At 36.7% G+C, this 27745-nt stretch overlaps 3 protein-coding genes across 3 annotated transcripts; all 3 read right to left on the bottom strand.

Annotated features, from left to right (window-relative positions):
• Positions 1-270: 270 nt before the first annotated feature.
• Positions 271-13577, bottom strand: LOC102305458 (neuronal acetylcholine receptor subunit beta-2). Its single transcript, XM_005944861.3, has 8 exons — positions 12834-13577; positions 8439-8584; positions 6793-6837; positions 6573-6682; positions 5161-5687; positions 3497-3987; positions 2208-2353; positions 271-1706 (listed from the first exon to the last, which is right to left on the bottom strand). Exons 1-8 carry the CDS (start codon positions 12877-12879, stop codon positions 1691-1693), a joined length of 1527 nt encoding a protein of 508 aa, XP_005944923.1. The 5' UTR covers positions 12880-13577; the 3' UTR covers positions 271-1690.
• Positions 13578-18677: 5100 nt separating this feature from the next.
• On the bottom strand, positions 18678-21370 carry LOC102305756 (excitatory amino acid transporter 3). The gene is made up of 7 exons (XM_005944862.2): positions 21281-21370; positions 20972-21068; positions 20751-20873; positions 20444-20635; positions 19643-19777; positions 19408-19524; positions 18678-19081 (listed from the first exon to the last, which is right to left on the bottom strand). The coding sequence occupies exons 2-7, from the start codon at positions 21061-21063 to the stop codon at positions 18994-18996; spliced, it is 747 nt and encodes a 248-aa protein (XP_005944924.2). The 5' UTR covers positions 21064-21068; positions 21281-21370; the 3' UTR covers positions 18678-18993.
• On the bottom strand, positions 21113-27094 carry LOC121811759 (excitatory amino acid transporter-like; the record flags this gene model as incomplete). The annotated part of the gene is made up of 6 exons (XM_042213128.1): positions 21113-21462; positions 21540-21602; positions 21701-21743; positions 23116-23217; positions 24157-24297; positions 26994-27094. Coding segments are annotated over 6 exons (675 nt in total), but the record flags the coding sequence as incomplete, so codon positions are not given.
• Positions 27095-27745: the final 651 nt, after the last annotated feature.

Genomic DNA, 27745 nt, shown 5'->3' with positions numbered 1-27745 from the left:
GTGATTTGATAGGCCAATGTGCAAGTAGGGGTGAAATGTCAGCAGGCACAGAGAGAGTGTCTCCTGTAAGGGTTTGTATATTGTTGTACTCTGTTGTGAACATGGAAGTACAGCTCAAATCCAGCTCAAAATTCCCAGAGCTCGTCAATCACAGCGTGAAGGCTGTGTGATTTTAGTTTAAGTTCTGATGACATTTCTAACAGCATACATTAGACTACTGGCTTTAACAACAAACCAAGTCCATACAGATTTTTATTTGTTTGTATTTTTTATTCTCTGACATTTCCTTCCCTGACACCATGACAAGGAAAGAATGAAATCTGAAATCGCCTAAACCAAATTACAGTTTTTATCAGTAAATTTAACCAAACTACAGTAAATATCTGATGAAGTGAGAGTGGAAAACTTATCCCAATTAAGTGTAAATATCATTGTTCTCGTGTGAGATCTGACCAATGTGAGTGACTTACAGAAAATAAACCAAATATGAATAATAACCGAAAATGAAAGTCATACTTACTATATTTGCAGCCAATGTATTTTGACTTCTAACCATCACATTTTGAAACGTCTTCTACTACAAAAGCCAATCTAAGAAGTGACCTTCTAGCAAATGGATGAGGAAACAGCACAGGTCAAACTAAAGTTGACAGCATTTTTTATTCAACATATTGAATTTGAATACAGTCAGATCATTAACATATAACATGGTGCAGCTACAGGTTTTTAATCTTCTGGTGTCTAACAAAGGTTTAAGGCAGTTAAAAAGTGAAGGGTGGAAATGAGCTGTTGGACAGGGAAACAGACACACAACTAGAATTAATGTTGTCTTTTCATATGAAATAAAATGCGTGATGTGTACTCGCTCCATCTGTCACATCTATTTGAAATTTCATCCATATTTTCAAGACTTCTTTCAATATTTCTCAAACTCTGTCAGGCCTTGTGATTGTGGAATAGAAAGACAGACAAGAAGAGAATACACAAGCATGTGAGAAAAAACACAATGAGAGAAACCAAGAGCAGAACACACATTTCTCAAAATAAGACACTGCATTAGAGTTACAACGTTACTTGGGAGGTGGATTGTGGAAATGAAACACTGTGCTCTGAAGTGGAACAGGAAAAAGACAGAAAGAGAAATGGTGCGTTAATACTTCCACAAAGACAAAAGGTGGGCAGAACAAAATCCTCTTCCTATTACAGTAAAGGCTGATGTAGAGAAAAAAGAAATTATGTTCCGCTTTTGTACCACTGTTATAAATGTTCATACAATTTTCATATCAGCGATGCTGGAGAGGAGAGGCCTCATTGGAGCAGCAACATGGGTGAAAAACAGTCACAGTTAAAACCTTAAACACTTTCATCAGCAGTGCAGTCAGTCCAAAATGAAACAGGGACTGCAAATCATCTATCATTTTCATCACCTTTGTGTTTTTTACATTGTACAATTTTCTGGAACAACTGTCCACAGGCACTGTCTTCATCATCTTGACAGAAACTGCTCGACTTTGAGGGGTAAAGTTTCTTCGATGAAGGTGGGGAAACGCACAGGCAAACGTTAAGCAACTGGTTTGATTCCATGTTCATTTGAAGTTCATCACCGGATGGTTATGTGTCAGATTTAATCATTAGGAGTAGATCACAGCCAGACATTGTAATGCTTCTCAAAGTTGCAGTCACAGAAAACCTAGAAATCTCCATATCTACAGGGAGAAAAACACACAAAGTAAAGCAAGTGTAGATGAAGATATACCTGAATCCTACAAATCACCTGGTGCATGAATGCTGTGCTGTGCGTGAACTATCCTTTATGTTTGTGTGTGTGTATGGGTTCGTACTATCTTGGTGGAGACCAAATGTGAAATTTACTATACTGATGGGGACCAAAATCCAGGTGCCCACGGGGTTGAAAGCATTTTTCACACTCAAAATGTGGTTTTAGTGTCACAAAATTGTTATGTCAATGGGATGTCCCCATGAGAATAGGAAACCAGACATGTGTGTGTGTGTGTGAATGAGTGTGTGTGTGATAGAAAAAAGCATGTCACACAAATAAAAAAAAAAGGGGGGGATGGGACATTTCTGATATGTAAAGAAAACTGACAGTTTCTTTTATTTTTAGAATTTTAAATACGAGCCCATGCCAGGCTCAAACATGTGTTGCTCTGTATGTTAATGTGTATTTCACAGTGTGTATGACTCACTCTGTCTCATCAGCAGTGGGCGTGTTATAGCTCTGGAACAGTGGCTGCATGAAGAGTCCCAGAGTTCCCACCACACACACCAAGATGAAGATCCACAGAAACAGACGGTCTATCACCATTGCTACGTACTTCCAGTCTTCTATGATCTAGAACCACATTAACAGATTCAGACCTTTGCGGTTAAGGTTTGTATGTTTGGGTCAAAAGAAAATCAGCTTGTTAGATCTACCTTTTGGCAGTTCAGTGTTTGTCACACCTAAACACTGTAAAGCAGGAATGTCAAACTCATTTTACATTTAAGCCACATACAGACCACTTAAGGCCAGTGAAACTCCCATTTCCGTCAGTGTAAACTTTTAATCCCTGAAATATTTCAATGCAGGAAAAAGAAGTGCAATTTCAACTACACAATAAAGAAATGCTGTTCTCTTTCATGAAAGAAATCTTTCACCACAACTCTTTGTGCTTAAATTGTAAAAAATAAATGTAAAATGACAGAAGACGTTCTGGTAGCCCATGACACAGACTGTCCTGTAATTACAAAGCAGAATGTTTTTGTTAATTTCCTATTTTATTTCATTATTTTACCATTGACATGGTGTGTAAAAAAACAAAGTTTCTATGGTAGCTAGTTGAAAAAACAAGAACTTTTCTGTCATTTATTTGTCTTTTACTTCATTACTTTGGTGTAGTATGAATGGCTGTGGGGTGGTTTTTATCACTAGGACTGTAAAATGTGTGGAAATAAAACCTATGCTCTCCTTCACATCACTAGACATCTAGTGGGCTGGATTGGAGTCTTTGACTGGCCGATTCTGGCCCCCGGGCCTTATGTTTGACACACCCTGGAGCTATGGGTTAGCATGTCATTCAGAAAGAGTACAATTACAGATGCTAAGCATGTTTGTAATATTTATTAAATCTGAGAGCTGAGGTTTATGATTTGTGGTTCAGTCAGTGTGTGTTTTACACAAAAGTATGTGGAGAGCTTTCTGATGACATTAGAAATGTCTATAGTAAAATATATAGCTGACAGATTCCAATTGTATGACAAGAGAACAAAAGCAAACACTGAGATATGGCTCGTCTCACATCTGATTTTGCCCTGGTAATCTTTCCTTTCCACCTTGTCGCTTGTCTGACATCATGCATCTCCCTAATCTGTTTTTGTATGGCTTTCCTTTCCTCTTTATGTCTCTGCAAGAATATATTTTATCTTCTATTCCTTTCAATTTTTTGGTGTCGCCCTATCTCCCCTATTCATCATTACCTATCAATTTTTTTCTTACCCCTTCATCATCGTCTTCTGTCTTCATGTGCTCAGCTATGTATCTCACTCCATCCACTGCCTCCTCCAGATCTGCATCTAACTGATTGGCCAAAGGCCTCTGGAAGTCTGAAAAGCCACCGCCACCATCCGGGATGTCACCAGCCGTCCAGCAACACCGCTGCGCCAAATCCTCATTCACGTAGAAAGCGTCGGCGTCGGTTCTGATCCCACCGAGTCTGATGTTTGAGTACTGCTTTTTGTTTGTGCTGCTTTGGGTGTTATTTTTACAGACAATACTCCGACTGGTGTATTTCCGGCGCAGTTTATCACGAACATTGGAAGAGCCTGGACGCCTCATGAGGAGGAAGGTAGGTAGACGGACTAAGAAGAGCCGTTTGACCCAGTCAGGCATGTAGTGAGTGGACGGTGAGCGATGGTGCACGTTGAGGACGCAGACGGTGCTTACAATCGAGAACGTGACCAGCACCATGGTGAACATTAAGTATTTACCTTTAACAGAATGAGACACGGAAAAATGATCAGATGTTGTCATTTACCAACACTACTTCATGTCAGTCATGTGTTATTCAATAATCAAATAATAGCTGGGTCTCAAATAACAACCAGCAGCATCTCTAACACGTTTTTAATAAAGACTGTTTTAAAAGGCTAACTGGAAGGTGTTAATATGCAATACTAAGCAATTTTAAATTCAAAATGATGAAAGAACATATTAGAAATTAAAATGGTTTATAGCTAGAATAAAAGTACATCAAATATAATTTAAAAGAGAAAACAGAATAATAAAACCAATTTAAAAATAGTAAGGTTTGATCAGTCCAGTCATTGAAAACAAATAAATTAAATAATGTAATGCTAAGTAAAAAACTACAATTTTAAAATGGTTATAAAAGTAGATATTATTTAAAACAAAGAGTAGTGATAGCTTTCACTTTCATTTGCACCAAAGCAGGTGAAATCCGTTTGCATGACACTGGGGTGTGCTTCCCAGATCGTGTTATACTATTATAATTAAGCATTTTCTTCATTTTTTTGAATGGCGCAGTACTCTGCTAGAATGAAGTATATTTCATCACTTTCAGCTGTTTGGTTTCCCTTATACTGTTCCATTAGTGTTCCTACTGAAATCTCCAAAAGCAGTATATTAATGTTAAGTGTAGGTACATGTATAACACTAGTAATTTAATGGGTTGAACTTAAACATTTATTATCCGGTGAGTCTTCGTGCTCACCGGAGTGAAACTGTCCATAATCTGAGCAGCTGCCTCTTCAGGCAGCTATAATATTTTTCACTTTTTTTAAATTTCCTTGTGTTGACTTTGTGCTGAGGTTGTAAACAGCATAATAAAAAATTAGGTGAAGGGCAAGCAGAAAAAGGACTGACCTGTCATAAAGCACATTTACAAATCATATATGAAAAATGAAATGTGAAGACCCATCATTTATATAAGACTATTTCAAATGCGGTGTAGCGCTTTCAGTTGTAAATAAATGGCATTAATCCATAATTGAAAAACTACTTTTTTCTTGTTTTATGTTTTCTTACACACATCACTAAACTATTATATTTATATAAAGTGTCTGTACATATAGTAAAAACCCAAATATTCGTTGCCCTAGGCTACAAACTGTTGCAAATAGACAAATATGGATATGACTAACCTATGAGTGGCACTGCTAGAGAGGTAGGTGGCACTATCTTTGATATGAGCAGCAGGAACACAGTGAGTGCCAGCAGCACTGAGATGCAAAGCGTCATTTTCTCCCCACAGTCTGACGGCAGGTAGAACACCAGGATAGCTAATGATGTGATCAGCACACAGGGGATAATCAGATTGATGGTATAGAAAAGAGGCTTCCTCTTGATGACAAAATCATAGGTGATGTCCAGATAGGTTATGTCGTTGGGGTCCTCGTTTTTGCGTGCTGGGAGCGAGACGATGTCCCACTCTCCACTTGGAGTAAAGTCGTCACGGCTGGCAAAATCACTGGTGAGGATAAGATCTACTTCTGTGTGGTCGTAGGTCCAAGAGCGGAACTTGAGAGTGCAGTTCTGCTGGTCAAAGGGGAAGTTCTGCACCTCGATGGCACAGGCTGACTTGTAGATTGCTGGAGGGAGCCAGAAGATGTCCCCGGTGTTTGAGACCACAGCATTGCAATAGAAGGAAACCTCGTACACACCGTCAGCACTATAGGAGGTTTAGAAATAAAGGATTAAAGAGCGTTAAGCACATCAAATGAAGAGGAAAGAAAAATTAGAGTCTGACCAATACAGGATTTTTTTTAAACCAATACTAATACTAATATTTAAAAATCTAATAAATGGGACAACATTTATTTGTACTTTCTAGCATTTGTTATGTGTAGTTATTTAGGAGTGCCAAATAACTGTAAAATGTCAATTCTTGTAAGATGGTTCCTGGGGTGCTTCTTCCATTTATTCTTTACTTGTTTCATTTTCATTAATTTCCTAATAAATTAATATTGTTTGCGATACTTGTATATCAAAAAATAGCAAATATTTGCCCAGACAGTAAATTAGTTGGGCTCAAATTATTAAATGTTGCTTGGCATGTGGTAGAAGAGTTCTATGATAGCACAGGTCATGCTATTATTGTCATCAGCACTGGAATTATTCACATAACACTATCCTACTAGCAATCATAACTATACACATGAAATTGCTAACTTCCCACAACGAGAGTCAAACCCGGGCCGCCTGGGTGAAAACCAGGAATCCTAGCCACTAGACCATATGGGAATGTTAATATAAAACACTAATAATAAAGAGAAACTGGGTTTGTGGAAATTGTTAATTACACAGCTCCCACTGAAATACTTAGCATTTTAGTAACAACGTGTAAAACATGAGTGGTAATGATCAAAAACCTCATAATATTAAGAACGGTTTAATAAAATAATGGTTTAATCCATTCATACAAGGCCTCCACAGGAATTAGTTTTCCTGCTTTAAATTGATTTTTTTTGTAGTAAAAAAAATTTACAAATCACATAAATTAAACTCAGAAAAGCAGCCAAGTCTCTCTCGGTTGGGATCAAATTTGCATACTTACTTGTTATAGAGCACTATATCAGGAAGCCAGATAAGTTTGGAGGGTATTCGCAATTTCTTGATGCCTTCATATTTCTCAGGATCCCATCTCAACCTGTAGTCGTTCCATTCCTGCGGAGGAGCCTTTGTTATTGTAACTGTAGCTATGACCAAAAAGACCAAATACTGACCATACAAGGTACTGTATAAGAACTGGGCAGCAGAGAAAAGACTGTAGGTACCTGAAACAGCCACAGGTTGGTTGTCATTATCTGTTCTCTCTCATTCTGAAAGCAAAGATCAGTCAGCTGTTAAAACTACATAATACTTTCCATAATGCTATTTTTATTTTGAGTAAAGGTCAAAGCAATAAACCAATACACACCTTTAATGAGTGCATGAAATAACACTAACATTTTGGAGCAAAAAACATTTATTTTTAAAGCCTGTTTTACAAATGCCTCAAAGGAAGGACTTACTGTGATACTAAGGTTAGCCTGTTTACTGTCTTGTCTTGAGATGAATGGAAAGGTTAGAATCAAAGTTGTCTGAGACAAATGGTGTTTTAAACCCTCTGGTGAGGCGCACACAGCCATGGAGGCTAACATGATCATTAGTGAATATGATGAAAATAATGGCTTTAAAACCATATTCTGCAACACTTCAGTGGCTTAGGTGGTGTTCAAGCCGAGGAGCAGAAAGTAGTGCATTAAGTAATGTGAATAAGAAGCTTTTAGAAGCCCATGTCACAAGGTGAAGACCTTAAGTAAGGCTTAGTTGCAGTGACTTATAATAATAGTTCTGTGAAACAGAACAACAGGTGATCAAAAATTCTAAAAACTGAAATAATCCAGAAATGAATTATTCAGGTCACTTATTAACATAGTACATTTTACAATCCAACCATAAAGAAATATATCTAAATGGTAAAACAAATAGTTTGGAGAAGAGAAGCATAAAACATCACTTGTCGAGCACAGGGCTAACTCAAAGAGACAGATAAATTGATTCAGACCTTCACAATTACAGGCAATTTAAAGTTGCCACTTCTATTCTACAACCTAGAATCCTCTGAACTGCGACAGTGTCATGAATTATTATTAAGTTATTATTATTACATTATAATGTCAAATTAATTCTGCTCTTTTCTTTAATATTTATGTCGCTATTTTCCTTCTTAAAGGAGACTAACGGACCATTAAAGCACTACTTAATGGTTACATAGTCACCACATAATAATTATAAAAACTTCTGTAATGCAATTAAAGGTACAGTTCGGTGTTTAAACAAAAAGATGAACACTCCTAAAAGAGAAAAGAGGAGAGAAACAAAGGACTGCACATCCATACAGGTGCTCTAGCTGATTTCAAGACATAAATAGTTTAGAATAATCCTTTTTTGTGACACATGTATATAAAGGGATGCATGATGGCTGATTTTGGGTTCAGAGTCCTGGTACTGTGTACATACAGACTCATATTCATGGCTTCTTGAGACATATAAATAGGACAGATGCTTTATTAGCCTTTATGTCTTTAGCAAACACCTGTGTAAATGATCCCCTACTGAATCAATACGTGGGAACATATGATGTCACAAAGCTCTACAAACTAATAAAGATCATGCCGTAATCAAGCTGCCACCTCCGTAGCAGGGATATAAAGGCAATGGTGAAATGCAAACTCCTCAATTCAAATAATCCAGAGTGAGTCAATCCCCATGTTAACACTTCACTTGAATCATATCAAATACGAACTGCCAGTAATGGGTTTTGATTGCGTCAAATTAAATCGTCACAAGTCCAATTTTTCATTTATTTCAGGTAACGGTGTTTGAGCCCAGTAGACTCTGATGCATGATAATCTGGATGCAGTTTGTGTGTACTCACCACACTGATGAGCTGAGACAAAGACACCTGTATGGAGACGGTGACCTGCTGGCTCTTATTGACAGCAGGTCTGATTAGTTTATTGTAGTGCTCTGGACCTAAAAGGTAGTTTACCAGGCGCTCCTCTGCATTCTCTGCCCAGCTGCCTGCAGAGAAAATACAGAATATTGAAAGAAATCCAATTAATCAAAGTGCTTTAAACATAAAATGAATCTGTTTAAAATATGTAATATTATAGACATGATTACATGGAACTCCACTGCCTGAAAAGGCAGAGGCAATAACTAATGTCATTCATAAAGGCCATGTGTTTGCCCTGTGGCGATTCACAGCCACTGGTAGGTGTGTAGTGTATCTTTGTATCCTGCGTGTGCAAGTGTCTGTTTCTGAAAACAATGTCTGTTAACAAAGTAAATTTACCAGAGGGCATTACAGCTGAATCACGTGTTCTCGGTTAAGTGTGAGCATGTGTACATCTTGCAGTCTGACACTTTACTGCAGGGTTTTAGAGCACAGAAACACACAAGGCTCCAGTCAAGCATCCCGGTGAGACAGCCCTGAAGCTTTATGTTTCCTGAGCCCTAAATTATTGGTTATATAAAAGTAATTGTATGAATAAATCAGAAGCAAAATGCTCCAGCTGCCATTATATCCACATTGTCAAACAAACTGACAACAGCGCAGTGAGGGTTGGTTATCTGGACCGCTTCCCTCCCTGTAGCACATGAGTTGTCTGTTTTTGCAAGATTGCATGCAGTGCAGGCTGTGTGAGCATGGATGTTCTTTTTTTTAGCAGCACCCTGCTGCTTCAAGTTTTCATGTCAGAGTGAACATCAGTGGTTTCAGCTGAAGAGAGGCAAGTGAGTCTCTTAGAACTAAATGAGAAATCTTTAGCTCTCAGTTTATTTTAACTTCAAAGGATAAATGGTCTGCCATCAAGTAAGAACTTCAAGTATCTCTTTATGTAAGAGGAAAGCTATTTGTTAAAATGAAAGCTAAACTGCTTAATCACATTTATATTTCTTCTGAAGTGGCCCCAGCAGAGTTCAATACTATGTGTTAAATGTATGAACGTGCATAGAAATGTTTAGATTATACGCCCAGCAAATTAGGCTGTCATTAAAGTAGCTATACGAGAACAAATACTGTATGTAAATATAAATCAAGTCGATACCAAGTTTTTCATTTTAACAGAAGATTTGAATAGAAGTGTAATAGGAAAAAAGCAGTAAATGTATTAATATTGCAGTGCTGCTCTGGTATTATTTAACAACTTATTGTCAAAAGTTACCACATGTAAATCTCAACAATAAATATGGAGCTTTAACAAAAGGTCACCTTGCTCAGGTTTGCATGAAGAAAAGGGAAAACAAAGGAAAACGTCTATCAAAAGACACCAAAATGCAGCAGCACCCTGAAGCTCATTTTGTTTAATCTGTTTTACAAGGTATTCCCTGACTGTTTTATGGATATTTCAAAAATGGAAAACTCCTACTCTTTGAACCTCTGGCAAGCGATATAGCTCAATTTTCCGATTTTTTTTATTTATTTTTTTGCACGATTGCAATGGAATACCTCTCTGTAAGTACTGGAGATGTTATGCAGCATGATCCACTTTATGGTGCTGGCATTTTGATTTCATGCATCTAACAAGTAGCAGAGAATTTCTTGCCGTGGCAAACTGATAGCATTCATAATCGACCACCGAAACCAGCTGGAATTTGTTACAGATGCTTCTGTCTTGATTTAACCATATTCCCAACATCTGTTGTAGTTACTATCATTTGGAACGGGAACCATTGAGGTAGGATGACTTATTGTAAATCCTAAATTGACACACATTAGCGGAATGCTAGTGTTGTATGGGCAAAATGGGTTTCCCTAAAAGAAAACATATGTCTGCTAAAACTGTAACAGGATATGAGCATTTGTTTTGAAACAGGTGCTAATCATTTTTAGTAATTTAGATTCACTGAATCTAATTAGTTGAGGAACTCACAAGCACTCTCTGGCCAAATTGCAGCCAATTTCAGCATAATGACATAAGTAGGAAGTGAAAAGGCTCTCCACGGATGGGGTCTCACCAGGATCATTAACTTCCTGGAGTCTCTGACAGGATTTAGTGGGCAACATGCATTTTTTTATGCATGCACGATCAATTGTTGGGGTAATAAGAGTGAGATAATAGCTGCTGCATTCACTAGTATTTACTGTGGTACTGTACTTGTGCAACATTGCTATTCAAACTGAAGCAACAGAGATATTCTCTGTTTCAAGACGTTTCACTTTCCTGTCAAAGGATGACAGATCAAGAGGATGATACTAGATGTAAGTGACTAAAGCCTCAAACCTATTATGGAGCAATAAACTCTTCTCAGTTTCCTTTTATAAAAAATATTTCAAACATCTAGTATGTTAAAAGTGGGACTGACTCGTGAAATTAGACTTGCGATTATGGCAGCATTAGAGTTTTCACATTCACAAGTATGGAAGGCTTTACTTCAAGGGGGTAGCAGTGACTTATCACTCAAGAGTAACCCCCCCCCTCCCCTTTGTTGATACCTTTTATATTAAGAACAGCTTAGCTACCAGTAATCTGCAGTGATGAGACTCATTAAGATTAAAACACTGACGCTGTGATGGAAGACTGGTGCCACATATCATTGCATAGTACAAGTCCAAGTCAAATCTTTAGGCCTTCAGAGAAATGCAACCACTCACAACAACATGATGGAAGACACAGAGAAGTGCTATGCTGCTTCTCGATGTTTTACAGCCTTTAAATCATTTAAAGCTCAATTCCAGGGTCTCCTGCCTTCTCTTGATGGATGCTGCAGACTAATCCTTGACTATGTTACATGCCACAGCTGATCTTTGTCAGAGTTTGTAAGAGAAAATCTACAGATTGATGGCTCAGCTTTTTGGTTGTCTTCATTCTTTTTGGAAAACATTATTGTATTTTAGTTCTAGCTTAAACGGTAAAGCGTAACCTACAAGCTTAACCAGTTTTACATGTATCCAATGCACCACTCTCTGAAATAAAAGCTAAAATCAAGGTCAGGTAAGTAAGAGGAAGATTTTCTTTTAAGGCAGTGAGAGATCCACATTTTGCCTAAAAAACAGTAGATGGTGCTTTCTTGGTGGTAGACAAAACATGGCTCTTATTTAATTATTCAAGGGCACATCTGCTTTTACTTATGGGTATTTTAAGAGTATGAACACCACCCACACTTTCTCAGGACGTTCTTGCAGAGTGCTGTTGTGGTTGCTTTAAATTCCTGTACTCAGAAACACAAATACACATCAAATACACCTCTTCTTCTTCTTCAGTTTTATAGAATCCAAATACAGAAAAGACAGATAATGTAAGATAATTGTAACTGTACCTTTCCAGGTAGAATGATCTGTTGATTATAGATACAGTATATGGACAATATAAGTAGAAAACCCTATGCTTTGGGTTGCAGCTACTACTCTACTACTACTACTATTAATATTCTACCTTTAAGAGTGGGGAGGTGGGGGTAGCAGTTTGAGGAAGAGTTTAAATCGTACAAATACATACAAATTAGAAAAATGACGTTAGTCAAGTCTGATCTGGATTATTTGGGAATTTTTTTATTAAATGAAGAAGAAAAAAATTCTGTCATGTGAAGAATGGTTTGAAATATTATTTTAATATTTGCAAAGACTATGGACTTCCAAATACTGACTTTGGTAATATATAAAAGTCTAAAAGCTTTGAATACATTACTATAAATTGAAATACTAGCATGTATTTGATTAAGCTGAAGTGAAATACAGAAATATGAAGTTTAGTTCTTCAGGATTTTATTTTATGAATCCCTTTGAATAAAAAAAAAAACATGCAGATAACTCTCACAACTACCAAAATGTTACATTTAATATAGGTGAGTAGTGGTATTGCACTAATTACATGATAATAAATAGAGAAGTATCAACTAGAAAAGCATCTCTTCTTTTAATTTGTCTTTTAAAAGATTTTCCACACTTTGAAGAACAATCATTTGGATTGTACCCCTGAGATTTGATTTACAGTTAATATAAGATTCTCTTGTGGCACCATTAATGTTATCCTTTGCTACAGGACACCTGAGTCTTCAATCAGGTCAGTTATCTCCTCTGCAGTTCAATGAAACGTGATTAAATCGACTTCTCTGGAAGAGTATCGCGCCTATTTTCAGGCCATAATCACTACCTAAGAGGGTGTGTGTGTGTGTGTGTGTGTGTGTGTGAGAGAGAGAGAGAGAGAGAGAGAGAGAGAGAGAGAGAGAGAGAGAGATCAACACCATAGACTTGGACAGCAGTAAACTTCTCACAGGAAATGTTTCCATATTCGTACCAGTTTGGGATATTTAAAAGATAATAACTTACTTGTTAGTGAGAGAATGAGGAGCACAAGAGCAGTGCTGGTAGTCATCTCCTTTCCGCTTCACTACGCTAAGTTGCTTCTTTGTAATGCCTGTCCTCTAAAAAAATGTTTTAAATCAAATAACAAAAGACCAGAAATGTCTTGAATGTCAAAAGTGACAATTTAGCCCAACCTCGCGGCTTTCCCTATTACTTTTTTCCACACAGGTGCTTCAGGTGTTTTCTCCTTTGCTGGAAAACACGCAGAAACTTTGGCTGTTATGGTTGAAAAAAATATATATCACCTGTAAAAAGTGTCTATTTGCCAAAGGCAACATGATGGTCCTTTACTTCACAGCATCCTGCGGGAGTTGGGCAGCCCATTTTGCGCAGTCGCCTCAGCAAGCAACTCTCGATCCAAATCCAGTAGACTAGTCCACGATGTGTCCAAAAAAAAATCCACATTAAACTTGTTTTCTTTTTTAACTTAATCACCAATATTTGCCTTAAGTTTCTTTTGATGAAGCGCCGATAACTTGAAATTGGCGCAGTTGATGAGACTAGCGCGCATGCAGGCGGGACGCTTGCGCTACATTGACTCCTCGGGGTTAAACCTTGCAGTCAAAGTCCACAAAAAAATCAAGAGCGTTTTTTCCATCAAACTTCGAGAAGAAGCTACGATGAAAAAGCAGGAGGTCGGGGCTCGGAGGGGGAGGTGCGTGTCTCTCTGCTTGTGTGCTCCTCGCGCCTCGGACCGGAGCAGATACACACGTCACGGCGTGGACTGTTGTGCATCTGCCAGTCTCATCTAGATGGGCTCTTTTTCAGCCAGTGGCGCTTCCACAGCCTACTTTTCACAACACTGTGACTAACTAAACTTAAAGCGTTTAAAACCGTAAATCACCGCAAAGTGGCGACTGTAGACCCCATGTTAAAGAATCAAAGATGCAAATTTAAATGAGAAAATGCCATTCAAGTCAGATGAGCTCTGTCATTGTTTTGTACTGGCACACAGTCAGAGTTTAGACTAAACTCACAACCTGATATAGGTCATGTAACGAACCTAGTGTTGCAGATAATCCAGCACTTAAGCCTCCTCTTTAGGTGGTCTGTAATGTATATAATAGTGTAGACATGGAGATCCAGGTCCTTTTAATCTAAGACAATATACATGTTAGGGTTTTATAACCGTGATAATGTGTTACTAAAACGTGTCAGTATAGTCTGCAGCAGAAACACGTTAGCGCTGCAAATTATTTCTCACTGCAGCTTTGACATATGGCTGTGTGAAGACTTTCTTATCGACTCACAAATTCAAGTTAACATTATTTTACTTTAATTTTGCCTGTCCAAAAGGGGTTACCATGAGTTACAATGTTCTGGTGTTAAACAGACCATAATCATTTGTTTGATGGATGAATGTGACATTTTAAAAAAATAATATGGGATATAATGAGGAGAATAATATAACCTGATGATTCAAGCTGATTTTGTAACTCAAAGAGGAGATAAGCCATTCCAGCTGACAGCACACCAGTGTGACTACACCACATCTTGATTTCTGCTGTGACATTCAGATGATAGATCGAAAGAAACACGTGGAGTAAACAAGCATGTTCCCTCTGACAGTTTTGACAGGTAGGATGATGGAAACTCTAGGTCCCCTTGCCACATTTTCTAAATCTTATGTCGGGAACCTTGGGATAACTTTTGACTCAGCTCTCACATTGCATGATCACGTTAGACTTGTGATTCTTGCTTTTATAAGAAACATTATTAGTCATGCTTTTGCTTCATCATTTACTTTTCTTAACAAAACCTCTTTGGAGCATCTGGAAGATATTCATAACGATCCTGAAAGGTTTTTAAAAGTCTTGTACTCACATGTCACACTGTTGCTAATTTAGTTGCACTGGCTGCCATAAGGCTTTACTTTTAAGATTCTGGATTTGACTTTTCGAGCTCTGCATGGACAAGCACCAGCATGCATCAACAAGCTTTTACACTGATACATCCCCAGCAGGTCCTGAGGTCATGTGGTCAGGATCTGCTGGGCATCATACAAGGTTGAGAACTAAAGGAGGTGGACCTTTTGCAACAGTGGTCGCCAGACTCTGGAATCCTCCCCGTCTTTTTTAAAAATTTGATATTCTAGCATTTTTGTTATGAAGCACTTTGCGATATTTCGATTGAAAGCTGCTAGATAAATACAATTGTGTTTAATTCTATCAACAATTCAGACTGATGGTGAATGGTTATTTTTTTCCTTTGTTTGCTTGCTTGTTTTACTGTTTTGTTGCTTTGTCCCTGTGTGCCACATTTAATTTGACTTTTGGACTGACATTTTGAATTTAGACTTCTGCATTAGAAAAATAAAGACTGGTATTTCTGGTACTCTCACACTCAGGTTTTGCCGGAGGTTTCTTCCTGTTAAAAGGGATTTTTTTCTTCCCACTATTTAAACAAGTGCTTGCTCAAATGAGAGCCCATGTCTGTGGTTAACCTTAATGTCTGACCTCAGATAATACTCACATGTTAGTTTAGTACACGTGAATGTAGTTTTATTGTTCGTGTATTTTTATTGTTCATGTATTGTTCATGTGGCTAACACAGTAAAAGAAGAATCACGTTGCAGCAATATTTAAAACAATGAAAGCCCGGGGTGGGAAAACAATCATATGAAGAAGTCATTAACATTCTGCTCCTCCTTTAGAAATGTATGCTTGTGTCTCATAAATAAACCACTGCAGATTCAGTGATTAACAACGTTATGATTGTTAATCACTGACTTGTCGTGGAGATTCTGGTAGTTTTTTTCCTTTTTGTATCTTTTTATAATCTCGAATTTTCAGCTGAGTTTGATGCAAAGCATATGATTTTCTGAGTCCATAGTCCTTCCCACAAGACAGAAATATTCACGTTAAAAATAAAATGGAGAGATTTATCCAAGGTCTATCATTGATGCAGTTAGCATGTGCATAAATCCATCACAGCACAGGCCATATAACTAACACATTACTCCCTTACACGGCCCAGTGGAGATTTCAATCTGCTATAATGGAGGTGACTGTCTGCTTCAGTCAAGTTAACTGGCACAAGAGTGCCACGTTTTACAGCAATTCATAACATCCTTCCTCCCATGCTCTGCTGCTCCATCACTGCTTCTGTCTTACACAGGCAGATTTTAGGTTCATAAAAGTGCTAATAAGATATCTGAAAAAAATGATGTATTTACAGTAAAAGCACAATATTTATTAGAGGCAAAAATAAATCAAAATATTACACAAAGAATGAGTTACACTGTTAGTTTTACATTTTTATTCTTGGTTACTGTATGAGTGCACTGGGAAAGGATCTTCATATTCGTAAACAGACATCTGAGTGACGGCGAAGTTAGCCAGTGAAGAAACTAGTCAGACCATCAGTTCTAACCACTGATTAATAGGTTTATAATTATTTATTAACCAATAAGCTTTTTTCCTGTAATGACACCTTCTGGCCCATGTTAAATATCCCTTGGAGCCTCAGAACATATGAGACTCTAAACTGGACCAGTGATCAAAGGGAGCCTATATTGTGGTTATGATAACAAGAGAACAAGCAGAAAGGGGACTGTAAATACCTCCAGAGGTGTTTCCAAGTATATAACACTGACAAGATCCTAAAATAAAGTGGCTGTGGGAATGTGTTGTAGTACTATGAATGTTGTGTTCAGGAAAGAATGCATTTTCATAAAAGTGCGTCTGAGAGCCTTGGATGGGAGAGAAAAGTAGATTTGCTGAAATAACAATAATCAAACAAAGGTGAAAAGCCGATGAGTCTGGGACTGAGGTCTGAGGAAAGTAGGGTGTGGTTGTCTGGTTCACGGTCAAAACATTAGACCATTGTTTCTTGATGATTTTGTAATTTTTATGTCTACTAACACAAATGTTGTGTCTGAATATTACTGGACTGGTAGTTTTAGAGTTCAGTTCTCAATTGTGAGGAAGATGTTATTGGTGTCTTGCTGTTTTGTCACTAAATTTCTACATGGTGTCCAGATTCTTGATGTTTAAATCAATATTTTTAAAAAAGCAATAAAATAGAGAAATACTAATGTTATGTGAACATTTAAAAATCCAAAGAGACATGCATTATACATGCATTAATATGCTAATAATGCACAGCATGCTTAGACGTGATGGTATAAATTATGGGCAAGCACAACTATGAACACAATAAGAGTGAAAGCCCTGATATGTAACAAATATCACACAGCTTTGGTGTAAAGAAGGACATCAGATGCTTTTGTTTTTGTCCTTTTTAAATATGTGCTTACGTTAAACCTGATCCCACAAAATGTAATCAGCCCATTTGTATTTGATGAGATTTAAAGGCACATTCTTAAAACGTATCTATTTTCTTTACTGGCATGAAAGAGAAGACGAAGAAGAAGAAGAAGATCCCAACAGTTCAAATATGAGAAAATAAACAAGAGGTTTGTTAAGCTATTTCATAAAACATCTATTAAAGATAAAAGAAAACATTAATCAAAAAAGAGAGTGTTGAAAATAGGCATACAAATTTGCATGCTTGTTTTGAGTGGGATATTTGTATTATTGATGTAATGAGCTACACCTGGGACTTAGGGGTAAATACCTATACATTTTAAATTATCTCACTTTAGTTGAAAGTAACTGTAAAAATAGAGAACCCAAATGATGTGTGCTCAAAGAAAACATCAAGCATTCTTTATTTGCACTCCATTTGCCACATCAGCAAAACGTCATTATGCACCTTTGATAGAAACTTCCATAACCAGCCATTGTAAAACAGTAAGTTTAATGGAGTAAATGGACATCAAACTATAAAACTTTAGTTAGGCCCAATTTTTTTGTTTATTTTGGAATATCTGTCATCATATGTGGAACTTTTTCTTAAAAAACAATACTTCTGTTTTCCTTAAAATAATTTGCATTGCCACACAATCTAAACCAGCGAACATCACACAGTATTTTCTAGGTGTGGCTCCAGTGTCCTGTTCGGAAGCTTGCAATTTTTACCACCACTAGATGGCAATAGAGACTCAATAGATACTACAAAAACATTTAACGTGGAAATCCTGTAGTGTAAAGGGAAATCGTGTCATGTGACAAATGAGTCAATAATAAACATTTATTTCTGAGTTTCCCATAACAACAGTGTTACCCATAACAAGTCTACTAATTTATATGGAGGCTCATGTTAAGATTAACCTGCTTTACTGTGCAGTCCATGCTGTGGTACAAGAAAGGTAGTAACTTCTACAGGTATGCCACCAGAGATCACAGAGTGGACTTTCAGAGGCCATTAGATTAGAGATTTAAAATTATTGCAAGTTTGTTCCAAAAACACACAACCTGTTTGTTTTATTATCCGATTCATCATTATTATATCATTATTTGTTGACATATTATGACATTTCACACATTTGTTGTTCCAGGTGGTTTGCAAGGGAAAAAACGTTTTTAAAAGTTATTTTAAAATTCATAAATGTCCTAATATATCAATGTAATCAGAGAACAATACTTTTGTTTTTTAAATTTTTATATAGACATTTATTGAGATCAGCTGAAAACTATAGTAAATCAAGACAACACCTTCTATAAGAAATAAATGCCAATATGCGCATATATCTATATCTATCTATCTATCTATCTATCTGTCTGTCTGTCTGTCTGTCTGTCTGTCTGTCTGTCTGTCTGTCTATCGATCATCGGTCTGTCTGTCTGTCTGTCTGTCTGTCTGTCTGTCTGTCTATTTTTTTTTATTTATTTATTTTTTTTAAGGGATGTTCTTAAAATGTATAGATTATTATTATTTTTTATTTATTTATTTATTCTTTTATATTATTAGCGAGTTTGTATAAGTTACAATTACTTTCCAGGCTACATCTTTTTATGCTGCATAAAAAAGACAAAATACACACAAATACAAGTTGGGAAATAAATTCAAGTAAGAAATAAATAAATACTACAGTTGATATAGTTGCACTCCAAATATATCAAACAATTCATTGGGGCTTATTTCCAAGAACCCATAAAAATAAATTAAATTTAATAAAAGAGTAACAGAATAACAACAACATAAAATTATGTTCCACTGCAGTCCATGTTCCCAAGGAAAATATCCTTCAAGCTGCGGTTACAGGACAACCCCAGGCAGTTCATTTTGCTTTTGTGTCGACGTAACAACCTCGTGGCTGTTGGTAGGCTGAATGGATATCCTCAATGTCACATTTTGATGTCCGGTCTCTGAATGACATATATTGTAGATATCAGATACTGTATGAGTAGCTGTGAGCAGAACCTTTACCTGCCTTTTTCAACTCCCACAGCACAGGAAAAATGTCCTTTTCACATTGTAATCTCCCACTTGTCTTGTAGCAAAACACGTCCATTTATGATTAAGGTGTCCCGCTGTGTCCACCCAACTTCAGACAGAATCTAACAACTAACTAATGAGTTACATATTCAACTAAAGACTGAAAACTATTTTCTGACTGTTGGTGTACCCATTTATAATGACCTATTTTTTTATGTTTCTTCAAATTCACCAAAAACACAAATTAAAACTTCACCTGGGATGGTGAATTCCTAGCTCGTCCATTTTTTGCAGTTCTTGTCTTGACAAATGCTGTACAAGCGCCACACCAACGCAGTCTCCCAGAACATTAACAGTAGCATTGCAGCGATCTCTAAAAGATAGAGAGCCCAGAAAGCATGGTTTGTCAGCACCTTTGATATTCCTTCTTTACGTGAGGTCTCAGGCAAGGCAAGAGTAGCAATAACATCAAAAACATTTATTCAACTTACAGCAACCATTCTATAACCAGCAAAAGGGAAGCATCCCTCACAGGAATCCCAACTACTGTCAAAATGAAGAGAGTCGTCGCCATTCCGGTAGCTGGGATTCCTGCTTCTCCTATAGCAGACAATGCCACTGTCACGCTGTAGACAGCACACATAGCAGAACACCACCAGTGAATACAAAATAATATACAGCTGTATACTGTACTGCCTTCAGTTCCATGCTAAAAATGAGACTGAAGGCAAATGTGAAAATTTACAATAGGCAGGATAGTAGGTGGTAGGGTAATTATGAGGTTTAATCTGAGATTCATGGAGTTAATCCTTCTAAGATTTTGATTTCTGTCTTCTGGTTGGCTTCTACATTCTAAATGTACACAAAGCAATTTCATTAGGCTTACATATTTGATATGGCTATTGGGAAAAATAGCTTCAGATCTACAGAATTGGCTGGAATCTTTCAAAGACAAATATTTGGATACTTGAAACAATAACAGTTGCTGAAAGAAGCTGAGGCATTATACATAAATCTACCATTTCACACGATCTAGTAAAAAAACAATATTATACAGGACGATTCTAACTATTCCAATCCATCAGTATTTGGGACAAAAATATGTTTGACAGGAAACCAACTAAAACGTGAGATTTCTACGTGTCTGGTACGATCATGCTACAGAAAAAAGATTTTTATAAAAAGATTTTTGTTTTAAATAAGATCCAATCAATGTTGAAACATACAAGAAACATTTCTGTGTAATCAGAAAAGACAAAGAGAATGGAAAAAGGAATATTACTGTCACTTACCCAATGCTAAATAGCTGGCTCCAGTTTAATCTCATGCTATTAAGCTGGGCAATGAAAACTGCCACAGCTACTTCATAAAGGGCTGTTCCATCCATATTGGCATTGATCCCAATAGGCAGCATGAAGCGAGTGATTCTTTTGTCAACCTTGATTATTTCCTCACAGCACGTATAAGTCAGTGAGACTGCATGGCTTGAAAACACAGTGTATGGTTTGTTCTTTAACATCTGTAAGCATCTATATGTTTTCTTTATATCAATATAAGTCATCTCTGTGATACGGTATTATACAGTTCTAAAATTCTAACCTGCGTGAGATGAGCAAGGTCCTCAGCAAGGCCGGAAAAACGGCTTTTATGATGGGAAAGGGGTTTTGTCTCACAAACATGACATAGATCAGTGGTAAAATTACTCCTGCATGGATGAACAGCCTAAAAACAGACAAAAAATACAATATGAATACGAGTTATTCCAATTTTACTTACTGACAAGAAGGTGCTAGTAAAGTATGCATTTACATTAAACATACCCAGTAATAACCACTGCTGTAAACTTTCCCAGTTTGAGGACAGCATCCCACTTTTCCCCAACCTCAATGACGTAACTTGCAGTCATGAACATTACTCCTATAGGCAAAAAGGAAACAATAGAATTAAATTAATGGGTTTATTTGAAAAGCCAGTTAACATTAAATGTGTTAGTTTTTACACCCTGAAAAAATGATTTGTTTTTGATAGTGTATGACAATCAGGAAATCAGTCCACCTATATAATTTAAATCTTTGCATGCTATCTCTTAGGTGTTGAATGGCCTCCTTGTAGGAACTATATCAGTGTACCCAATTATCATCTTAACCACTTCCTTGGTGGCTTCGTTAACGGCGCTGATGATATCCATGAGGAGTTTCCCTGTTTCGCCCATGTTCCGGAGGGCCAGGCCAAAAATAAAAGACATTCCAATCACCTCCAGTGTATTAAGTCCATCAATGTATTTGCCCACTAGACGTACTTGCGTCTCTTCCTGAAATAAAAAATGAGAAATTCATTGAGATCAACTTTCCAACAGAAGTCATCACTGTGATTTCACAAATCATTTACCGTGTCAGAGGTAGAATTGTTATTGTCTGATTCAATGTTCACCAACACCTTCTGGGTCTTGTACTAATGAGAAAAAAACAATATAAATAAGAATAATTAACATAATTAATAAATAACCATGAATATCAGATTGTCTGCTTGGTGTAAGTAATAAAACATACATGTTTAAAGCTTGACAGAACCAGGTTTTTTGGCACCATATTTCTGAAAAAGAGTCAAGAAAACAACCATCATAGAAGATAAAAGCTATTAGTTGGTGTTTAGTGTTGAAGCACTTAAAAGAGAAAAGTGGTGCTTTAAAGTTATAATCTAAACCTTTGTTAAACATTAACACATATGTTACTTAAAAGAAAGCCTCACATATAGCTGCTTATGCAACTTAGAGTCACTGCAGGTTGGAGCCAAACAAATTTATTATTGCCAATAAGAAACTGCCATTTATTATTGGATTATTGCCATGAGGTTTTTTTTCTGTTTTTTTAACAATACTGCATATAATGTTTATATAAAACTATGCGAAGGGAGAAAGGGCAAAAGCCCGCGAGAGTAGTTTTCTCCAACAGAAACTGCTTCAAATTTTAACTCTGAAATGTCTCAGGCACAAGCAAAGCATGACAAACTTTAGGACTGAGAAATTTCAGAGTCAGGAGTTAAGTTTCAGGAGTCTCAAACCCTTACAGCATCTGAGAAAAATATGGGCTTTTATTCTTAGTGGCAATGCTACCAAAACAATATGAAAACTATTACTAATGTTAAAATATTAGAGAAGAAATGTGACTAACATTTCTAATCAGCAGATTATGCTAAAACTCAATGCTGAGGTACAATGTCAATGTAATTTTATTTATAAATCACCAACTCGGAGCAAGAGTAATCTTAAATTGCTTTATAAAGACCTTATAATATTAGCAACATTAGAGAAAATCCCCTATAAGCAAAGACTTGGCAATGGTGGGAAAAAAGAACTCCCTTTTAATAGGCCTGCAGCAAAACCAGGCTCAAGGAGGGTGAGCTGTCTGCCTAAACTGTTTGGGGGGTCAGAAGAAAGAAAAGAGAAGAGAGATGTGTTGTTGTGTGATGCTGTGTTTTCATTCCATCTCCTGTGCGACAGTGCAGCTCAACTTTCTTAGGATTGTCGGACGCTACACACACAACGCAAATAATGTTAGAAATGGTAACAACATTCCATTACACCAATATAATGTGGAATTATATAATGTAGCAGTTTCTTCCGTTTCTGTTCCTGGATCTATTGTGCGCCACGAAACACAGATTAAATTTGATTTTTTATTTCCATTATAGCTAGGCCAGCTGACCAATCACAACAGACTCCCCATTTCATCAAAGATGAGCAAAAAACAGTTGTTTCAGACAGAGGGTGAAAATGAGAGCTGCAGCAATGCACATTAAGAGAAAATTTATATTTGTTTGTTTTTATAAAGTTAAAGAAGTTTTTCTCAGATTAAAGGATTTGACTGACTGATCTAAATCATGCTAAACTGGAAAATGACACCTAAATAAAGGCAAGAAAAGTAAGAGTTAGGAAGGATTCTTAGAAAACAAATTTTCTTCTTACCTTATTAGATCCAACAAGACATCCACTGTTGAGAAGGCTTCATCATCGTCATCATCAAAAACAGTGTCATCCCAGGCTTGATCACCACTACCAACAATATTCCTACAATATATAATAAGAGTTTTAACAGAGAAATAAATATTCTGCAGCAACAAAAACAACGCACTCTGCTTAAGCAGGTCTAAATTTATTAGTTTTGCCTCTGTAGACTATCATAGTGGATTGTAAATGAAACAATCAATATGGTGATCAATTACCTTATCTCAACCCAAAAGACCATGCTCTTCCATGACCATGTACAAAAACAGATATAACTTTTTACCTTTTGTAAAATTGATTGTTTGATTTATAATCCCCTGTGGTGGTGAACAGAGGCAAAAAAAATGTGTCATTGTCCCAAACATTATGGAGTGCACAGATATACAGATAATATTTTTGGGAAGTCTAATGCTTTAACATAGAAAAACAAAGGTCTTAAAAGATAAGCAAAGATTCTTGAAGCTAAAACAAAATTTCTCTCACCTACACCTACAGATAAAAACAGTGGTTGAGACAAAGTATATTATCGCTTGTGCAGTGATTCTTCTGGATATGCCAACACTTACACCACAAACTCCTGTTAAAGACATGGTATAAAAATAATACAAAGAAAAAAACAGTAAAATTACTTTACAATACGCCTAAAGAAAATACAAACCATATAATACCTAAAAGAAGAAAAATATTACATTTTCCTGATCATAAATCTTTCTGTGTTGCGTCCACATTGAAACCACTGCAGTTTGTTTGATCAGTGAGCTGTGGAGTGATGTGTCTCAGACAACTGTCAAAATGTAGCTTTATTAAAAATTTCATATAGGATTGTCATTATGTCAGTTTTCATTGTTAAATTTAAAACTGCAAGGAGAATTATTCTTAGATATATTTATTATTGATTTTTATCAGACATTTGACGAACAACCACTTTGCTCATTTAAAATCCAGGTGTAGAAAATGTGGGAGTTAATGTAATAGTTGGTAGGAAAAGTACTCATGGCTTACCCATAATCACACTTGACACAATGAGAGGAACAGTGACCAACTGAAGCATCCGCATCAGTATTTCTCCTGAGAAGCCGATATAGATTCTTTGAAACTTTGTCAGCTTGGCGTAGGTCCTCAAAATTGCACCCATACCTACACCTTTGAGATACAGCAATACAGTTGGATCCATAAGCAATTGGACAATGACACAATTTTTGTAATTGTCTCTTTATATAACACAACACTGAATTTTAAATCAAACAACCAAAATTCAGAGTTTCAGATTTAAATCAATAGGTTTCAGAAAGTTTTTTTTTTAATTCATTAACTAGGAATTACAGTAAGTTTTATACGTAGCCCCCATTTTCAGAGGCTCAAACATAATTGAATATTTGACTGAAAAGCTGTTTTCATGGTCAGGTGAGGCCTGTTCCCATATTATCCCATGAAAAATTAATCATATAAAAGATCTGGAGTTGATTCCAAGTGGTTACTTTGTATTTGGTATTTTTTCACTTGAACTCTCAATACAAGGTCCAAAGAGATGCCGATGCAAGTGAAGGAGGTCATCACTAGGTTTATAACCCAAATGAAATTAAAGAGGTAGCAAAAACTTTATAAAGTGAGATAAAGAAACTGTTTATTCTTTAATGGCCAAGTCAGTCAGCCAATCTCCACCCACCCAGTTAATGAAGGCAAAACTAAAGGGAGAGAGATCCACAAACAAGCAGCAACTGAAAGGCCTGCAGTAAAGGCCTGGCAGACCTCAGGGATACATTAGCTACATCATCCAAGTAAAAAAAAAAGTCTTTATATTTGTAGTTATGTTCATTTGTCGACAGCATGGTGTTGTGGGGGTTAGCACTGTTGCCTTATAGCACAAAAGTGCTGAGTTCGACGCCAGTATCTGTATGGAGTTTGCATGCTCTCCCTATGTTTGTGTGGGTCCTCTCCAGGTACCCCAGTTTCTTCCAAAAGACTTGCTGTTTGTGGGGTTTGGTTAACTGGTGATTCTAAATTACCCATAGGTGTGGATCTCAGTGTAAATTGTTTCCCGCCTCTCTGTGTTAGCATTGCATCAGATTGGCAGGGTTTATGCTGCATTTTGTCCTATGGTAGCTGGGGAAGGCTCCAACCCCTGTGAACCTGATAAGGATAAGTGGAAGAGAATGAAGTGGTGTTAGTTTTTCCAACTTTTTATTTTACTTCTGATGCTCTGAGAATAAGAGATTTTCTTTAAAACTGCCTGTAATTCCTAAATAGTTAAAGCTTTTCTAAAAGCTGTTTGTTTGTTACAAATCAGACTTTTTCAGTCTTTGGTATAATATGATGGATAAAAATCTGGCACAATCCACGATTTCATCAATTTGAATGTCCGAACCTCCGCTGTACTTTAAAGCTAGCAGGTAGACACACATTGTTGTACCTCTCTCCTGGCCTCTATCATACATACTGACAAAAATTAATCCAAAACCTCACATTTTGATTCATACCACCATACAACCTGTTGTCACAAAGTTTCTGTTCAGTTCTTGTGTAATTTGGCATAAATTTACTTTTTGTCCCATGTTCCTTCCCTTAATAATGAGTTGTTTACAACCACCATTTCTGAAGAGACCTTGGCACACAGTATTTTTGCTTCTTCAGAACATGATGTTCAGATGCTGTTAATTTGCTGTAAATAGCTGCAGCAACTATCTTTTCCCCTCCACTTCTACAGTTTTCAGTTTATTGATCGTCCACATAATGGCTCTAGTTTTCTAAAGTCATCAATGTAGCTCATACAGGTTCATAAAGCTTGGGTTTTATTCAATGACTGAAGAAAACAGAATAATGTCATCATGGGCTATGTGCACGTTAAAGTGTCACATTTTTGTTGCTTACACTGATTTGGTGGTCACAACCAAATCCTAAGCTATGTAGATCTTTTGAGTTTCACAAGAAATGTGTGGCTACAAAACAAAATGTGATCATTTATGTAAGCCTCCTTACTAAACCTATGATTGCAAGATAGAACACCACGTGAAAAAATTAGATAGAGAGAAAAGGTGAATACATAAATCCACAAGAACGAATTCTAGCTTTGCTTTACACCCTTATTATGGTATTTACAATAAAGGAGCTGTGTTCGTTGCACTCAAATAGCCCTTAACATGCCAAATGCCACATTTGTCATCTGCAGTCTCCTGTGTTCATTTTTTAAAAGTTTTATATTCTTATTAAAACGTAAATTCTCATAGCATTAGCCCCCTGCATATATAAAGAGCCCACACAATCTTGCTCATCATCCCACATTTAATGGGTTGAAGTTTGATTAGCTTAATTCACTGTTAGTTAACAGTTAACACCCATAACTTCCAAAATCAACTTCAAATCAAGGAATGAACTAAATCCACTCTAAAAGAATTTAAGGTGCATTAAAACCCAAAGCCTGTTTGAAATATTTTTAAGCCCCCGTTTTCTTCCTGCTAAGGCTATACATTATTACTGTTTTAGTAAAATTTAACAAGTAGCAAAATTAGCATTATATTAGCTCAATTGCTAACTGCTTTATTACTTGTATTTAAAAGTACTGTTAAAGTTTTTTTGCTAGTGTTCTCAAAATAACTTCAACCGGATTGTTCAAATTCAGTTCGGCTTTAATTATTTATTTTATAAAGCCAGTGTATAGAAGTGACCTCAAGATACTTCATATCATAAGTCAAAGACCCATTATAAACTTCGGGATTTAGCATACTGTAGGAAAATTAATAGCCAGCTAGCATTAGCTTTGTCCATGTACAGTTTATGGCCATAAATGGTCAACAGCTGTCGCTATCATTAATTGCAGTAATTAAATAACCGTTTTCACTTACCCAGGAAAACACCTGTCAGACTTAAAAGGGTTAACACATTTCTTCTGTGGATACAAGAATGCCAGCACTTTCCACAAAAGCTTAGGATGCACTCCATTTTCTTATTTTTTGTAAAGAGGAAACAAATCAGCCAAAATAGTCAACTGATGTCACACCGAACAGGAGCGTAGATGGTGAAAGTACTTGAGTTACTTTGACCACCCTTCAAATAAGCTGTGCACAGCTAGTGCAGCTAGTTTGAAGCTAGTGCTCACAAATATGTAGACCTTATAGCCGTTATAAGGTGTTCAGATGTTCATTAGATCCGGAGGTTTTTGTTTTTTGCTGTCGTTGTTTCTTTGTTTTTTAAATCCTCAAATTACTCGTGACTAGGGAGCAGTGGCGGTCCTAGCCTGTTTGGCGCCAGAGGAACACTCCCTCTTTTGCTCGTTTCTCCTCCTCTTCTTTTCTATTTTTTCTAAACTGAGCACCTGATGGCTTTGAACTTTTCTTGTCCATCTTCCATTGGTTTTAATTTTGGACTCCAGTATAAATCCCCCAACTCGAGGATCACCACAACATAACCTAATAGACCTACACCTTAGTTCACAGATTCACTTTGTCTTAGGTGTATTTCTGGGATTTCACACAACCCATGATTCAAATCATGAATACATAATGAGCTTGGATTTACAACATTAAGAACCCCGTTCCACGGGTTGTCTGTGAGACATTAAATCATCAAAATAAAAATTTTAAATTGTTATTGATCC

Source organism: Haplochromis burtoni, unplaced genomic scaffold, assembly GCF_018398535.1.
Source record: "Haplochromis burtoni strain Fernald_Lab_line unplaced genomic scaffold, NCSU_Asbu1 Contig_421, whole genome shotgun sequence".
NCBI classification, from domain to species: Eukaryota; Metazoa; Chordata; class Actinopteri; order Cichliformes; family Cichlidae; genus Haplochromis; species Haplochromis burtoni.
This window is presented reverse-complemented; position numbering and strand designations above follow the sequence as displayed.

What these genes read in the sequence shown, in the direction of transcription:
- LOC102305458 (XM_005944861.3), bottom strand. Translation starts at nt 12,879, where the DNA reads ATGACTACCAGCACTGCTCTTGTGCTCCTCATTCTCTCACTAACAA. An exon ending in CCAACCTGTGGCTGTTTCAG is followed by an intron (nt 6,683 to 6,792) that starts GTACCTACAGTC and finishes GCTCCTCCGCAG; the next exon opens with GAATGGAACGACTACAGGTT. An exon ending in GATATAGTGCTCTATAACAA is followed by an intron (nt 5,688 to 6,572) that starts GTAAGTATGCAA and finishes AACCTCCTATAG; the next exon opens with TGCTGACGGTGTGTACGAGG.
- LOC102305756 (XM_005944862.2), bottom strand. Translation starts at nt 21,063, where the DNA reads ATGTTCATGACTGCAAGTTACGTCATTGAGGTTGGGGAAAAGTGGGAT. An exon ending in ACCTTGCTCATCTCACGCAG is followed by an intron (nt 20,636 to 20,750) that starts GTTAGAATTTTA and finishes TGTGTTTTCAAG; the next exon opens with CCATGCAGTCTCACTGACTT. An exon ending in CTGGTTATAGAATGGTTGCT is followed by an intron (nt 19,525 to 19,642) that starts GTAAGTTGAATA and finishes TCTATCTTTTAG; the next exon opens with AGATCGCTGCAATGCTACTG.